This window comes from Aegilops tauschii, chromosome 5, assembly GCF_002575655.3.
Source record: "Aegilops tauschii subsp. strangulata cultivar AL8/78 chromosome 5, Aet v6.0, whole genome shotgun sequence".
Taxonomy (NCBI): domain Eukaryota; kingdom Viridiplantae; phylum Streptophyta; class Magnoliopsida; order Poales; family Poaceae; genus Aegilops; species Aegilops tauschii.
In genome coordinates, this window is record NC_053039.3 from 398061328 (window position 1) to 398078747 (window position 17420).

The 17420-nt window shown below is 45.8% G+C and overlaps 1 protein-coding gene across 3 annotated transcripts; it reads left to right on the plus strand.

Annotated features, from left to right (window-relative positions):
* Nucleotides 1–248: 248 nt before the first annotated feature.
* Nucleotides 249–10115, plus strand: LOC109772911 (LEAF RUST 10 DISEASE-RESISTANCE LOCUS RECEPTOR-LIKE PROTEIN KINASE-like 2.5). 3 transcript variants are annotated; one of them, XR_005757629.2, is made up of 4 exons: nt 249–1024; nt 1150–1319; nt 2116–2151; nt 8404–8651. XR_005757629.2 is itself a non-coding variant. In XM_040390572.3 (4 exons), exons 3-4 carry the CDS (start codon nt 8538–8540, stop codon nt 9620–9622), a joined length of 984 nt encoding a protein of 327 aa, XP_040246506.1. In that variant the 5' UTR covers nt 1045–1319; nt 2116–2151; nt 8404–8537; the 3' UTR covers nt 9623–10115. The 3 variants fall into 3 exon arrangements, 2 of the variants coding, with proteins under 2 accessions (XP_040246507.1, XP_040246506.1); XM_040390572.3 differs by lacking the exon at nt 249–1024 and adding an exon at nt 9583–10115 and having other exon boundaries at nt 1045–1319; nt 8404–9481; XM_040390573.2 differs by lacking the exon at nt 8404–8651 and having other exon boundaries at nt 2116–2293.
* Nucleotides 10116–17420: the final 7305 nt, after the last annotated feature.

Sequence of the window (17420 nt, forward strand, 5' to 3'; positions counted from 1 at the left end):
GAAGAATGTGTCCCCCGACGATCAATACTGAGCTTATGTGGGAGACTGTTGTGAGCAAGCCGCCATAGGAAGTGCTTCAGTTTCGGCGGACATTTGCTTGCCCATATATCACCCCATCTGAACTTCGTTGAGCCGCCGGGACCATCGGCAGTGCGACGACCGACCGTCGCCGAACACCGCCCAATCATAGCACTACTTACAAAATGAATGAGGCCGTCTGCGGCAAAATAAACAAAGACCACTTTACTACTACTCGGTACTCATACACAAAGAGGTCGACTTCGCTTTGGTCTCCATCCATCTTTCTCAGTAGCAGAGCAATGGCCACCCACGCTCTCGTCGCCGTCGCCGTCGCCGTGCTCCTCGCAGTCTGTGCTGCTCCGGGAGCGCTTGCGCAGACTGTGCAGGTATGGTCCTTGTGCTCGCAGGGGAACTACACCGCGGGGAGCGCCTACGGGGCCAGCGTCCGCGGCGTGCTCAGGGACGTGGTGGTCGTCGCCGGCCGCTCCCGCTACGGCTACGCCACCGTGGTCCGCAGCCGGCGGGAGGAGGAGGAAGCACCGGAGGGGCTGGCCTTGTGCTACGCGGACGCGGGCCCGCCGGAGGTGTGCAGGCTGTGCCTGCGCATGGCAGCCGGGAACGTGACGCTGGCGTGCCCGCACGCTGCGTCCGCGGCCATATTGTACAACAACTGCCTGCTCCAGTACACGGACTCGGCGGCGGGCGAGAGGGAGCTCTCGCGGCCAGAGGCGGACACGGTGCAGAGGTTCTCCTTCTACAACAACAACATGAACAGCGCCGGCGAGGCCGACAGGTACGGCGCCGCGCTCAATCGGCTCATGGACCGCCTCGCTCCCGCCGCCGCCGAGGCCGGAGCGAACGGCCAGCCGCGTCCCCTCGCCGCATTCGGGCAGACCAACATCACGGCCAACGAGAGCCTCTACGGGTTCGCGCAGTGCGTGGCAGTCCTGTCCCCTGACGACTGCCGCCTCTGCCTCCAGAGAATCGCCGCGTCGTTGCCCGTGTAAGTAGTATTATTATTTTGGTCAATCGCATGCGTTCATCTACGTCGTGGCTGCGTGCTGCCGGCCGGCGGCGTATGAGGACTGACACGACGGCCGGACATGGATGCATACTCTGTATTTGTAGGACGAAAGGAGGACAGGCCTACTCGCTGACATGCTACACGAGGTTCGAGGTGGTGCCCTTCTACATGCCGCCCAACACAACGAGGGTCGTCGTGGCGCCGGCGCCGGCGGCGTCGTCCTCCTAGACGTCGTCGTCGCAACCTGCAGCGGATTCCTCCTCGTCCTCAAGAGGTGAGTTAAATGTGAACTAGATTCAGTAATCAACTGTTGGTGGGAAAGCGATGGACATGGTGATTGGTGAGTGAGTGAGGTCGTGGTCCTTTGACGTGTACGTATGGATCGAGGAACCAGCTAGCTGGTCCCATGAGAGAAATTCATTCACTGAATGAATCGAAACAGCTGCAGAACGTACAACCAATCCGTGTGAGCAGCTAGCTTGACTGGCGGTGGCGTGAACGTAGAATGGAGAATTACCCAAAAAAGAAACGTAGAATGGAGAAGCTTTGCATGAACCCATGAATACAACTTACACTAATTGCTCGTGCGTTGCGACGAGACATGCATACAGTAGAAACTAACAAACTCCATTTAAACAGTAGAAGCCCCGTCCTTTTCGGTTCGTTGTGCCTATTTCACTTTTCTTTTATTTCACCAATTTGTTAGAAACATATTCAGTGATGTGCTACTCTCTCTGTTTCGAACTGTAGTGTAGGAGTATTAGATTTTCATGAAGTCAGAATCTGTAAATTTTGACCAAACTTAGAGAAAATTTTATAAACATCGAGTACTAATCAATACCATTAAATTCATCATCAAATATATGTTCATTCAGAGTATATATTTAGTATTGTAGTTATAAATAATTTTCTCCATAAACTTGGCCAAATATTATGAAGTTTGACTTTTAAGAATGCTAATGCACACTATATTATGGAATGGATGGATGGGTATATTTATCAGTTGTAAATTATATCATACTCAATTTAACTGGAACCGTCGTAATTAACCATGAGTTTTCTTGTTGCAGCTTCTAAGCATAGCAAGTTGCGCACAATTGTGGCAGGTATCTCTTCGAAAACCCTTTGATCCCCTTCTAATGAGTTTTTTTTTCTTTGAGACAATCCCCTTCTAATGAGTGAAGTGTATCTTATGTCCTCGAACTATTTGAAAGGTGCTCATGAACTATGGAAAGTGTCATTAATGTCCTCGAATGTCCCCAAAATGCAATTAGTGTCTACATGTGTGATGCCTCTAAAATAGTTCAATGACCTACATGACACCTCAGAAATAGTTCGAGGGCCTAGATGACACACATATTGCACTTCGAGGAGCTGGATGATAATTTTCATACTTCAAAGACTTGCGTGACACCTTTGAAATAGTTTGAGGACCTGTGATGCACTTCACTCCCTCCTAATCGACAAGTCGAACAGCAACACGATATTCTCTCCTCCCCCCCCCCCCCCCCCCCAATTTCCAAAAATATTAGATGCACATTTCATTGTTATGAATTATAATCATTTTAATTTTTATGTAAAACATGACATGAACTCTCTTTCATAGCTATATTTCCGCAACAGCTTATAAAATTAGTTTAGCAACCGAGCACGTAGCTTATACCAAACTCCCTCAGCCGTACGTTATTAGGCATCCACTTATTTTGAGGTTTAACTTTGACCAATAAACTATATATATGGTCTATGTCACAAAAATTATAACATTAGCAAGAAGTTTCAATTGAATACTTTTATGACATATAAGTGAAGGAAATATGCCCTAGAGGCAATAATAAAGTTATTATTTATTTCCTTATTTCATGATAAATGTTTATTATTCATGCTAGAATTGTATTAACCGGAAACATGATACATGTGTGAATACATAGACAAACAGAGTGTCACTAGTATGCCTCTACTTGACTAGCTCGTTGATCAAAGATGGTTATGTTTCCTAGCCATAGACATGAGTTGCCATTTGATTAACGGGATCACATCATTAGGAGAATGATGTGATTGACTTGACCCATTCCGTTAGCTTAGCACACGATCGTTTAGTATGTTGCTATTGCTTTCTTCATGACTTATATATGTTCCTATGACTATGAGATTATGCAACTCCCGTTTACCGGAGGAACACGTTGTGTGCTACCAAACGTCACAACGTAACTGGGTGATTACAAAGGTGCTCTACAGGTGTCTCCAAAGGTACTTGTTGGGTTGGCGTATTTCGAGATTAGGATTTGTCACTCCGATTGTCGGAGAGGTATCTCTGGGCCCACTCGGTAATGCACATCACTATAAGCCTTGCAAGCATTGCAACTAATGAGTTAGTTGCGGGATGATGTATTACGGAACAAGTAAACAGACTTGCCGGTAACGAGATTGAACTAGGTATTGAGATAGCGACGATCGAATCTCGGGCAAGTAACATACCGATGACAAAGGGAACAACGTATGTTGTTATGCGGTTTGACCGATATAGATCTTCGTAGAATATGTGGGAGCCAATATGAGCATCCAGGTTCCTCTATTGGTTATTGACCGGAGACGTGTCTCGGTCATGTCTACATTGTTCTCGAACCCGTAGGGTCCGCACGCTTAAAGTTCGATGACGGTTATATTATGAGTTTATGTGTTTTGATGTACCGAAGCTAGTTCAGAGTCCCGGATGAGATTGGGGACATGACGAGGAGTCTCGAAATGGTCGAGACGTAAAGATTGATATATTGGACGACTATATTCGGACATCGGAAAGGTTCCGAGTGGTTCGGATATTTTTCGGAGTACCGGAGAGTTACGGGAATTCGCCGGGGAGTATATGGGCCTTATTGGGCTTTAGGGAAAAGAGAGAGGAGAGGCTGCACGCCCCCCCCCCCCCCCCCCCCCCAAGGCCTAGTCCGAATTGGACTAGGGGGAGGGGCTGCGCCCCCTCCTTCCTTCTCTTCTCTCTCCCCTTTCCTTGACTCCTACTCCTACTACTTGGAAGGGGGGAATCCTACTCCCGGTGGGAGTAGGACTCCTCCTAGGGCGCGACATAGAGAGGGCCGCCCCCCTCCTCCACTCCTTTATATACGGGGAGGGGGGCACCCCTTGGAGACACAACAATTGATTTGATCTTTTAGCCGTGTGCGGTGCCCCCCTCCACCATAGTCCACCTCGATAATACTGTAGCGGTGCTTAGGCGAAGCCCTGCGTCGGTAGAACATCATCATCGTCACCATGCCGTCGTGCTGACGAAACTCTCCCTCAACACTCGGCTGGATCGGAGTTCGAGGGACGTCATCTGCTGAACGTGTGCTGAACTCGGAGGTGGAGTGCGTTCGGTACTTGATCGGTCGGATTGTGAAGACGTACGACTACATCAACCGTGTTGTGCTAACGCTTCCGCTTTCGGTCTACGAGGGTACGTGGACAACACTCTCCCCTCTCGTTGCTATGCATCACCATGATCTTGCGTGCGCGTAGGAATTTTTTTGAAATTACTACGTTCCCCAACAATAAGAGCATCTCCAACGCCGACCCTCAAACCGGGCATACGTCCAGACCGCATAAGCCATCAAACGCGGGTCTGTATTGGTCCGTTCGGTGGTCTGAACATGTTTTTCCCCGCAAACGAGAGACAAACACGAGGGGGCTTTGCGGGCATCCGGGTCGCTGCCACGCCCTGGCCAACCCAAACCCCCTCCCTCGCCCATGCGTGGTTCCACCCGAAATGGTCAGCGCCGCTCCAGAGCGTCTGTACCGCATTCATACCCGACCAAAGAAAATGCGACCTTTCACTCGCGCCGGCATTGAAGCAGCGCACCGGCCGAGAGAGCGCCGCCCGCGCTGCTTCCGGGTAGGGATGGCAATGGGTAGGATATGGGCGGGTACAACCTCCTTCTGCCCAAACCCGTATCCATGGAAACTTTCTATACCCACCCACTTCAATACCCATGGGCATAAACTGGCACCCATGCCCATACCGATCGGGTATTCTATATCCAATGGGTATTCAATGGGTACAATATATCATTTGAATTTTTAAAATGTCAAGAAATGAGTTTAAAATTCAAGTGATGATGGGCGAGCAGTAGCACTAACACGATCTCCTCCGATGGGTGGTCTCTTGGAGGCATCAAGGGAGTATGAGTGGTGGTTGGTGGAAGCTAGACGCTGTGGGGTATCGCTCGATTGAGAGTTGGACATCAGTCCGGTAGCGAAGAGTCGAGATTTCGTCTTTTCGAGGTCACATAGGATGTAGGAGGAGTTGCGAGCAGGTGATTACGGGCCTATGAGCTATGGCCGGTTTATGGAATACGAGACTTATGGTGGGCCATAGGAGTCGGATGTTGACACCACATGTCATAGCCGTTATTTTCATTTATTAACTTTTCATGGGTATCCATTGGGTTACCCATGGGCATAATTTAATTTCATACCCATACCCTACCCATATATTTTGCGGGTATGGATACCCATTACCCGTGGGTACAAAATCTCAACAAGTCTTGCCCATGCCCGTTGTTTTCGGGTAGGGTACCTGTGGGTACCCATACCCATGGGCAAAACTGCCATCCCTACTTCCGGGTGCACGCAACCGCTCCGCGTTCAAACAACACCACGGTCGTCCAACCATCCTTCTGCCGCCCACATTAAATGACACGCGGTTGCCGAGGTGGCTACTTCAGCGCCACCCGTTCATGCCTCTGCTGCCCACCATTGCCACCTCGCCCACTATATAGACTGCAGCCCCAAACATAGCCGCGTTCATGCTCCTCCATTCCCTTTATCCTCTTCCGCACCACTCCCACCATGGCCTCCTCGCGATCCAAAGCTATCTGGGATGGACTGTCGTTGGAGCAGAAGAAGGAGATGGCCGCCATTGCTTTCGGCTGGCGGTCGGCAGGCAGTCGGAGGCTGACGAAGTTCCAATGGAGGAAGCGGTCGAGGACGAGCTGGCGCCACCCTCCTCGCCGGTGCCCCCCTTGCCGGTGCGTTGCACCATGACCATCGGCATGGCCCATGCCCATTGCATGGAAATGGTGCGCGAGAGGAGCAGTTTCGGGAAGCGCAGGCCAAAGCCGGCTACAACCACCAGCTCCTTCAGGAGCACCAGCAGGCGGAGGACCAGCTCAACGCCGGTAGAGAGATTGCGCTGGAGCAGGTGGAGATGCTCGAGTCCTAGCGCTCCGCCCACAACATCCGCCTCGCCCGCTGGCGGTACTGTCGACGTCAGGCAAAACTAGAGGCCGCCTACAAGGAGTTCAACGAGGCGGCAGAGAAGGTGTGGGGCAAGGACGCCGAGGAGGACATCACTGGCTCCGCCGAGGTCGCGCCCCACCGCGAAGCCGGCACGTTCGCGGGCGCCACCAGCAGCGAGGAAGAGGAGTGCACACTATGTCCCCATCGCTCATGTCCCAAGAAGGCCACCGCTCCTCCCCTCCCGTTGAAGCCAAGCTTCGCGGGCTGATAATTGTCGGCCAATTAGTTGCTCAAGCTGCGGTGGCAAAGGCTGCGAAGGTAGAGCTGGAGAGCGCTGAGGCGAAACTGGAGAAGACGAAGGCAAGTACCGGAGCTTCAATTCTCAGGGCTCATGGCTGGACATGGGGAACGGGCTCCGACGATCATTTAGTTTAGGTTTAGAATAGAAGTATGTCCGAAAGTATACATCCAGAGTTGAACGAGGTCCGCTTTTAGTTAAAGTATGTTCGAAATGTAATGAATTTCGTCATGTTTATATGAAATCCGCCGTGTTTGCATGAATCTCTTACTGTTTATATCGAAATCCGCCCGGTTTGCACGAATTTCGCCCATTTGGTTCAAAAAGTTGTTGAAATGTATGCGGTCAGCGTTGGATGACAACCTCCCGCATCAGTGTCCGCGGACTGGCAACCCCCTGTTCGCTGACGGATGCGGGAGGAAATTTACGGGTCGGCGTTGGAGATGCCCTAACACACATTTGATTTGTCAAATTTGTGGTGAAAGTTGAAACAAAAAAATGAGTGCCTGCTGAACTAGGACGGAGGGAGTAGTGTATGCATACGATGGTAGCAAATGTATTAATAAGTGGAGAACTACTGTATTAATGAGCTTTATTCTAGACCGGAAAAATAAAGATGTAGAGGAATTTGTTTGCTGTAATAAATAATACTAATGTTACCCCGTGCGTAGCCGTTGGAATAAGTTGCAGTATATTTCATTAAGGTTTGGTTGTTTGGAGTATAAATAATTTAGATTAATAACACGTGAAATATAATGAAAAATACTTACGACTTAATATATTTGGTTATGTATATTTGTAAAATATTTATTGAATATAAGTAGAATAATAGAATGAAAAATATTTTCCATGATGGTTGCATGTGATGATGTATCTTTTCCCATGCATGGTTGCATGTGGTTGTGGGTTTTATTCCATTTATAATTATATGGTGACGTGGCATGCTTGCATGTTAATATAAATAATTTAATGGGGATCACTCTCTCAGGTATACTAGATGACACCCCGTGCATTGTCGCGGTAAATTAGTTGCAATACATTTATGTGAGATTTGATTATGAGCATGAATATTTATATACTATATACCAAAATAGTTGATCCCCACTATATCAATTCTCTCAACATGCACACATACCACCTCATCATCCCACTAATTATGTCTCTTAACATGCATGAGAAATGTAATTTATATTCTCTCTCAACACATCTCAATATGCCACCTCATCAATTACACTAATTATATTCCTCTCAACCTGCATGAAAAATGTTAGTTGTTATATATATATATATATATATATATATATATTTATTTATTTAAAACTATATAATAATTATATACAATATATCATATATATTTAAATGTCATCAAAAAATATTGCAACCAGTACCCGCCGCAACATGCAGGGTATCATAGTTAATAATATGATGCATACATTGATCACATCATATGTGCGCTCATTTACACGTCAAAGAGTAAAAAAACCACATAAATATGGGAGAAGAAAACTGTGTATGAAGGACACATGCATGTAATTAATTTCTAAGTCTTATTGGAATGATGATGTGGCATAGCTGCATGTGCTCTAAAATAGTTTGTGGGGACTAGCTATATTTCGGATATAGATACACTACTTTTAGAGTTTTCATCATAACATAAAATCACTTTCAATACATACTTTTGTGCCCCTTAAATGTATATATGACTGATTGTTCATTTAATTACAGAAAAATGGAAGCGATGCTATAATTGCTGTCTTAATATTATGTAATGATTTATATGTTGTCAAAATAATTACTTACCAAAAAATTAATTATACAAATTTTTTTGTTCCAGTTTCAACCGTTGGAATCATTGTTTTGGTCACAACGTGCTTCATTATTGCTTTGAAGATTCACAGAAGTGGGAGATTTCCATTACAATCATTGGTAAGAAAAGACTACAACAGCCGTAGGGACAAAATCAAGGAGATGTTGGGCAATTACGGCTCACTGGCTCCCAAGAGGTACACCTTCTCACACCTCAAGAAAATAACCAAATCTTTTAGTGAGAAGCTTGGGGAGGGTAGCTATGGCATGGTATACAAGGGCGCCCTACTGAATGGCCACCATGTCGCTGTCAAGTTCCTTCGTGACACGACCGGAAATGGAGAGGAATTTGTAAACGAGGTCATCAGCATTAGAAGGACATCCCATGTCAATATTGTCACTCTGCTCGGTTTCTGTTTGGAGGGTTCAAAGAGAGTTCTCGTCTATGATTATATGCCAAACGGCTCACTAGAGAAGTTCATCTACGCCGAGAATTCCAAAGAAACTCTTGAATGGGACAAACTATACGAGATTGCAGTGGGAATAGCAAGAGGATTGGAATATCTTCACCGAGGGTGCAACACACGAACCATACACTTTGACATCAAGCCCCAAAACATCCTCCTAGACCAGGACTTCGTTCCAAAGATCGCTGATTTTGGCCTGGCGAAATTGTGCAACCCCAAGGAGAGCTACCTATTGTTGATGGACGGCATGCGGGGTACGATTGGTTTCATTGCACCTGAGGTCTTCTCGAGACGGTTCGGAATTGTGTCCACAAAGTCGGACGTGTACAGCTTTGGTATGGTGCTCCTAGAGATGGTCGGGGGAAGGAAGAACTTGCGAGAAAGTGTGGAGAGGGAAAGTGAGGTGTACTTCCCGGATTGGGTTCACAGTCACCTGACACAACTTGGGAGCTTGCAACCATTTGACTTGGGGCCAGCTGAACATGAAGAGATTGCAAAGAAGATGGCCACCATCGGGCTCTGGTGCGTACAAATATCGCCGGCATCTCGCCCGACGATAAGCAAGGTTTTAGAAATGTTTGAAAGAAATATTGATCAACTTGAGATACCGCCAAAGCAGTTCATCTACTCACCTATACAGTGAGTCTTGGTCATCCTCCTTTTTTGTTGAATTATTGCACTTGCAAACTAATTGCGGTTCCCACCAGTTTTTAACTCATTTTTCTATTCCACTTGCATAGGGATGACTCAGATGATGAACGGAACGAGAGCCGAGTTTGAAGTTTCTATGGACATTGACAGCACTAGCTAGCTACTACCTCCGTCCTGTATTATTAGTCCCCTTTGTATTTCGTGTCAAATTTTGATCTTAAATTTAACTAATGAAATGTTAATGCATGTCATAAAAAATAATATAATTAGAAACTATGTTCAAATACGAATCGAACGATATGATTTTTGTGATATGCATTGATATTTTGTTAGTTGAATCTCTAGTAAAAATAATTTAGCACAAAATACAAAGGGGACTTATAAACCAGAGGTAGTAGTAGCTAGGCAAGTTCCTTGGTTTAGAAGAAGTATCTCAGGCATGGCGAGGTGCCATGGATATTATTTCCCAAGTCTCAAGGAAGATCCGCTTTACATTTTTTAGATGCAAAAAAAAATAGTCTAAGATGTGACATAACTATATCACATCTAAGATGATGTCACCAATATTTGTGGTCCCCTTTGTTTGTTTTTCTCAATTATTAGTGACGTTATTTTTTCTCTCCGGCTACAGACGAATGACCATGAACCGGACGCAAATAGCAATAGTCGATCGTGGTTCTGTGGCCACCAAACCGTGGATGATACATGTATATTTCGAGCATCAACACGGACGTGCAGACGAACACGCGGCCGGCCGGGCACACAGAACCGAGTAAATGACAGGAATGATTAGGACGGACCTCTGCCAATTGCCGCTCTCTTTATACTACTAGTCTCACTCTTTGGGTATGCAATTTATTTGCTACTGTATTCAGGTTTTTTGTAATTGGTACTGTATGCAAATTTTTTTGGTGAAGAAAATATTGTTTGCAATTTAAAAAAAACGTTAATGAGAAAGGAATTAGCAAATTTGCAAACTGTTCATAAATTCAAAAAAATAACGAATACAAAAATGTCCTTGAAATAAAAGATGTCCAAAAATTTGAAAAAAAATCATGTTTTGTTTTTTGATTTAAAACACAATTTTGAAAAAATCATGATTTTTAAAAAGTTCAAAATTTGAAGAGAATGTTAATGAATTTTTATAAGAAAGATGAAAATAAAAAAGAGAAAAAAAATCATAAATTTTCTTCTAAATGTGGACATGGTCGATAACCCTCCTCCCGCGGCTTCATTACGGGCATGCAGTTCCATGTCGATGGTGGACTTCCAACTGGGACAAAAATGGGTCGGCCCCGGTTGCGCATCAAGGATGAAATTGCAACTGAGACAAAAAGGGGCTTACCCCCTTCCCCAATTGTGTGTCGAGGGTGGACTTGTAACTGGGACAAAATTTAGTCGGGCCCCAATTGTGGATCGAGGGTGGATTTGCAATTGGGATTAAAAAATGCGGGCCCCCAATTGCATGTGAGGAGTGTGGTTGGACTTGCAACTAGAACAAAAAATGGTTGGGCCACAGTTGCATGTTGAGGGTCGACTTGCAACTAGGACAAGTAAAAATTGGGCCCCACAATTGCATGTCGGGGATGGACATGCATTTAGGACGAAGAATGTGTCGCGCACCCCAGTTGCATGTTGTGGGTGGACTTGCAACGATGAGAAAAAGGCCCCTCCCTACTTGCGTGTCGATGGTGGACTTGCAACTGGACGAAGAATGGGTCGGGCACCCTAGTTGCATGTTGTGGGTGGACTTGCAACTACAAGAAAAAAACCTTCATAGTTGCGTGTCGGGGTGGACTTGCAATTGGGACAAAAGGGTCCCCGCCCAAGTGTGTGTCGAGGATAGACTTGCAACTGGGACAAAAATATGAGGCCAGGCACGATTGCGTATCAAATGGTGCACTTGCAACTTGGACAAAAAATGAGGCGGGTCCTTTGCATGTTGGGGGTGGACTTGCAACTGGGAAAATGTGGGTCGGCCTCCCTAGTTGCGTGTCGAGGATGGAATTGCAACTAGGACAAAAAAAATGTGTCGGCCGAGTTGCATGTCGGGGGTGGACATGTAACTGGGACAAAAAATGGTGACCCCTAACATTGCATGTCGAGGGTGGAGTTGTAGCTGGAACAAAATAATGAGTCAGTCCTAGTTTGCATATCAAGGATTGACTTGCACCTAGGAAAAAAAGAGGCGGGCCCAATTGCATGTTGGGAGTGGACTTGCAACTGGGACAAAAGGGGTCCCCGTCCGAGTTGCGTGTCGAATGTAGGCTTGCAACTGGGACAAAAAAGGGGCCATAGACAATTGCGTATCAAAGGTCGGGACGGAGCGCCGCCGTCTCGAGGCGGAACTTGGGCAGGAGCACTTTTGCCCTCCGACGGAGCAATTCCGCCGGGGGAACTTCCCTCCCGGAGGGGGAAATCATCATCCTCATCATCACCAACAACTCTCCCATATTTGGGAGGGAAATCTCCATCAACATCTTCAACAGCACCATCTCATCTCAAACCCTAGTTCATCTCTTGTGTTCAATCTTGTTACCGGAACTATAGATTGGTGCTTGTGGGTGACTAGTAGTGTTGATTACATCTTATAGTTGATTACTATATGGTTTATTTGGTGAAAGATTATATGTTAAGATCCAATATACTATTTGAAAGATCGTGGATGTCGCCTAGAGGGGGGGGGGGGTGAATAGGCGCTTTAAAATAATTACGGTTTAGGCTTGAACAAATGGGAATAAACCTAACGGTTAATTTCACAAGCACAAAACCTAAAACAACTAGGCTCACCTATGTGCACCAACAACTTATGCTAAGCAAGGTAAACAACTAAGTGATAGCAAGATATATATGACAAGAAACAATATGGCTATCACAAAGTAAAGTGCATAAGTAAAGGGCTCGGGTAAGAGATAACCGAGGCACGCGGAGACGACGATGTATCCCGAAGTTCACACCCTTGCGGATGCTAATCTCCGTTTGGAGCGGTGTGGAGGCACAATGCTCCCCAAGAAGCCACTAGGGCCACCGTTATCTCCTCACGCCCTCGCACAATGCAAGATGTCGTGATTCCACTAAGGGACCCTTGAGGCCGGTCACTGAACCCGTACAAATGGCAACCCTTGGGGGCGGTCACCAAACCCGTACACTTTGGCAACCCTTGGGGGCGGTCACCAGTACCCGTCAAATTGCTCGGGGCGATCTCCACAACCTAATTGGAGACCCTGACGCTTGCCCGGAGATTTACACCACAATGATTGAGCTCCGAACACCACCAACCGTCTAGGGCGCCCAAGCACCCAAGAGGAACAAGCTCAAGGGCACCAAGCACCCAAGAGTAATAAGCTTCTCAACTTGTAACTTCCACGTATCACGTGGAGAACTCAAACCGATGCACCAAATGCAATGGCAAGGGCACACGGAGTGCCCAAATCCTTCTCTCTCAAATCCCACCGAAGCAACTAATGCTACGGAGGAAGATGAGAGGAAGAAAAAGAAGGAGAACACCAAGAACTCCAAGATCTAGATCCAAGGGGTTCCCTTCACATAGAGGAGAAAGTGATTGGTGGAAATGTGGATCTAGATCTCCTCTCTCTTTTCCCTCAAAAACTAGCAAGAATCCATGGAGGGATTGAGAGTTAGCAAGCTCGAAGAAGGTCAACAATGGGGGAAGAGCACGAGCTCAAAGGATAAGGTTCATTGGGGAAGAAGACCTTCTTATATAGTGGGGGGAACAATCCAACCGTTACCCCCACTTCAGCCCCGCAGAGAGCGGTACTACCGCTTGGCCAGTGGTACTACCGCTTGCCCCTATAAGCGATACTACCGCTCCCCCTCGCGGTACTGCCGCTGGGTCCAGAGCGGTACTACCGCGGTGGCAGGGTGGTACTACCGCATACGAGCGGTACTACGGCCCCCACTGCCGCGGCTAGTACCGTAAAACCCGACACGAAAAAAGACCCCTCGAATCGAGGCGGTACTAGCATGAGACCGCAGCGGTACTACGGCTGGGGGCTACCAGCGGTACTACCGCTCTGGAGCGGTACTACCGCTCTAGAGCGGTACTACCGCTTGTAGCACCCAAGCGGTACTACCGCTCCGGCCCGCAGTACTACCGCTAGGAAACCAAAACTGCCATAACTTCTGCATATGAGCTCTGAATTGAGCAAACTCAAGCTTGTTGGATAGAGGAAGACGAGTAGCATCAAAACAGCTTGTTGGTTATAGTAAGAAGAGGCAGGGGAGGTAGGCCAACAAATAGAGGAGTGAAACCTCCAACCGAGAAGAACCGGCATAACCTCCAACATCGAAAACATCATAGAAGATGCGAGTGAACTCCGTTTTCGATGAACTCGAGCTTGTCATCAAGATGACCATAAGCTCCAAAACTCACAAAGAGAAGAACCAAACAAGAACCAATAAAGATGATGCAAGGATGCAATGGTTTGAGCTCTCTATGAACGATACGATCAAGCTACTCATCGAGAGCCCCCCTTGATAGTACGGCAATCGATCCTATAACCCGGTCTCCCAACTACCATCATGAGACCGGTAAAATAGAAAACCTATCAAGAGCAAACCTTTGCCTTGCACATGGTCCACTTGAGCTAGATGATGACAATCTTGACTCCCTCAAGTTGGACCACCTTTCTTGGTTGCGTTGGCTCGATGAAGACTAGTTGATTGCTCCCCCATGCTCCACTATGGGTGAGCCACTCTTCCGCACATCTTCACAAGTCCATTGTCACCACAATGGACGGCAAGCTTCAAGCATTTGATCTCTTCATGATGCTTCACTTGAACTTGCACACCGCAACCTAACCCCACAAAGAACTCTCACGAAGATCATGGGTTAGTACACAAAGCGTAATTGACAATGCTTACCACACCATGGGATCGCTTGATCCCTCTCGGTACATCTTCTACGCTTTGTGAGTTGATCAAGTTGATTCACTCTTGACTTAGTCTTGATCAACCATGAATCTTTTCAACTCTCTTCATTTGGATGATGTCTTGAAGATATACATGAATGATCACACCATCTTCTTCTCCAAGACATGCTTGCAATAAGCTCAACTCTCACATGACCAATCTTTGGATAATTCCTTAATAACACCTTGGTCACCACATAAACTCCTTGAAACCAACACATGAACTTCAAGAAATGCCTATGGACAAATCCTTCAAATATAACTCAAGGCAACCATTAGTCCAAAGAGATTGTCATCAATTACCAAAACCAAACATGGGGGCACCGCATGTTCTTTCACTATTTAATACTCCTCTGATCATGAGCATGTTTATCATTTGTGAGTATATACTTTTGTTCTTGAGGTCACGGGAGAAATCAAGTTGCAAGTAATCATGTGAATTTGATATGTGTTCGATATTTTGATAGTATGTATGTTGTGATTCCCTTAGTGGTGTCATGTGAACGTTGAATACATGACACTTCACCATATTTGGGCCTAAGGGAATGCACTGTGGAGTAGCAATTAGATGATGGGTTGCGAGAGTGACAGAAGCTTAAACCCCAGTTTATGCGCTATTCCGTAAGGGACCGATTGGATCCAAAAGTTTAATGCTATGTTTAGAATTTATTCTTAATACTTTTCTCGTAGTTGCGGATGCTTGTGGGAGGGTTAATCATAAGTAGGAGGTTTGTTCAAGTAAGAACAGCACCTAATTAAGCACCGGTCCACCCACATATCAAATTATCAAAGTAGCGAACACGAATTAAACCAACATGATGAAAGAGACTAGATGAAATTCCCGTGTACCCTCAAGAACGATTTGCTTATCATAAGAGACCATTTTGGCCTGTCCTTTGCCTCAAAAGGATTGGGCTACCTTGCTGCATATTTGTTACTATTATCGTTACTTGCTCATTACAAATTATCTTGTTATCAAACTACTCCGATACTTACAATTTCAGCACTTCAAACATTACCTTACTGAAAACTACTTGTCATTTCGTCCTTCTGCTCCTCGTTGGGTTCGACACTCTTACTTATCGAAAAGAGCTACAATTGATCCCCTATACTTGTGGGTCATCAGGGGCTGGCCCCTACCAGCCTGACTACCAACATTCGGTAGCAACGAGACAGCAACCCGAGCTGCTGCTTGACCTTTGGCCAAGGCAGCTTGAGCAAGTAGTGCCCTAGAGGAAATAATAAAGTTTTTATTTTATATTTCCTTATTAATGATAAAGGTTTATTATTCATGCTAGAATTTTATTGATCGAAAACCTAAATACATGTGTGAATACATAGAAAAACAATGTGTCCCTAGTGAGCCTCTACTTGACTAGCTCTTTGATCAAAGATGGTTAAGGTTTCCTAACCATGGACATGAGTTGTCATTTGATAACGGGATCACATCATTAGGAGAACGATGTGATGGACAAGACTGCTACCTCTTGAGCACTGCGTTGGTTTTCCCTTGAAGAGGAAAGGGTGATGCAGCAAAGTAGCGTAAGTATTTCCTTCAGTTTTTGAGAACCAAGGTATCAATCCAGTAGGAGGCTACGCGCGAGTCCCTCGCACCTACACAAAACAAATAAATCCTCGCAACCAACATGATAAGGGGTTGTCAATCCCTACATGGTCACTTACGAGAGTGAGATCTGATAGATATGATAGGATAATATTTTTGGTATTTTTGTGATAGAGATGCAAAGTAAAATAAAAGCAAAGTAAAAGGCAACGGAAATAACTAAGTGTTGGAAGATTAATATGATGAAGATAGACCCGGGGGCCATAGGTTTCACTAGTGGCTTCTCTCAAGAGCATAAGTATTTTACGGTGGGTGAACAAATTACTGTTGAGCAATTGACAGAATTGAGCATAGTTATGAGAATATCTAGGTATGATCATGTATATAGGCATCACGTCCGAGACAAGTAGACTGACTCCTGCCTGCATCTACTACTATTACTCCACACATCGACCGCTATCCAGCATGCATCTAGAGTATTAAGTTCATAAGAACAGAGTAACGCTTTAAGCAAGATGACATTATGTAGAGGGATAAATTCATGCAATATGATAAAAAAAAACCATCTTGTTATCCTCAATGGCAACAATACAGTACGTGCCTTGCTGCCCCTACTGTCACTGGGAAAGGACACCGCAAGATTGAACCAAAAGCTAAGCACTTCTCCCATTGCAAGAAAGATCAATCTAGTAGGCCAAACCAAACTGATAATTCGAAGAGACTTGCAAAGATAACCAATCATACATAAAAGAATTCAGAATATTCAAATATTGTTCATAGATAAACTTGATCATAAACCCACAATTCATCGGTCTCAACAAACACACCGCAAAAGAAGATTACATCGAATAGATCTCCACGAGAGAGGGGGAGAACATTGTATTGAGATCCAAAAAGAGAGAAGAAGCCATCTAGCTACTAACTATGGACCCGAAGGTCTGAGGTAAACTACTCACACTTCATCGGAGAGGCTATGGTGTTGATGTAGAAGCCCTCCATGATGGATGCCCCCTCCGGTGGAGCTCTGGAACAGGCCCCAAGATGGGATCTCATGGGTACAGAAGGTTGCGGCGGTGGAATTAGGTTTTTGGCTCCGTATCTGATCATTTGGGGGTATGTAGGTATATATAGGAGGAAGAAGTACGTCGGTGGAGCAACAGGGGGCCCACGAGGGTGGAGGGCGCGCCTGGGGGGGTAGGCGCAGCCCCTACCTCGTGGCTTCCCTGTTGGTTGCTTGATGTAGGGTACAAGTCTCCTGGATCATGTTCGTTCCGAAAAGCACGTTCCTGAAGGTTTCATTCCGTTTGGACTCCGTTTGATATTCTTTTTCTGTGAAACTCTGAAATAGGCAAAAAACAGCAATTTTGGGCTGGGCCTCCGGTTAATAGGTTAGTCCCAAAAATAATATAAAAGTGAATCATAAAGTCCAATA

Bases quoted from the DNA above. Each gene is read 5' to 3' on its own strand.
- LOC109772911 (XM_040390572.3), top strand. From the start codon at position 8,538: ATGTTGGGCAATTACGGCTCACTGGCTCCCAAGAGGTACACCTTCTCA. The intron at 9,482-9,582 runs GTGAGTCTTGGT...CCACTTGCATAG, and splicing joins TTCATCTACTCACCTATACA to GGATGACTCAGATGATGAAC.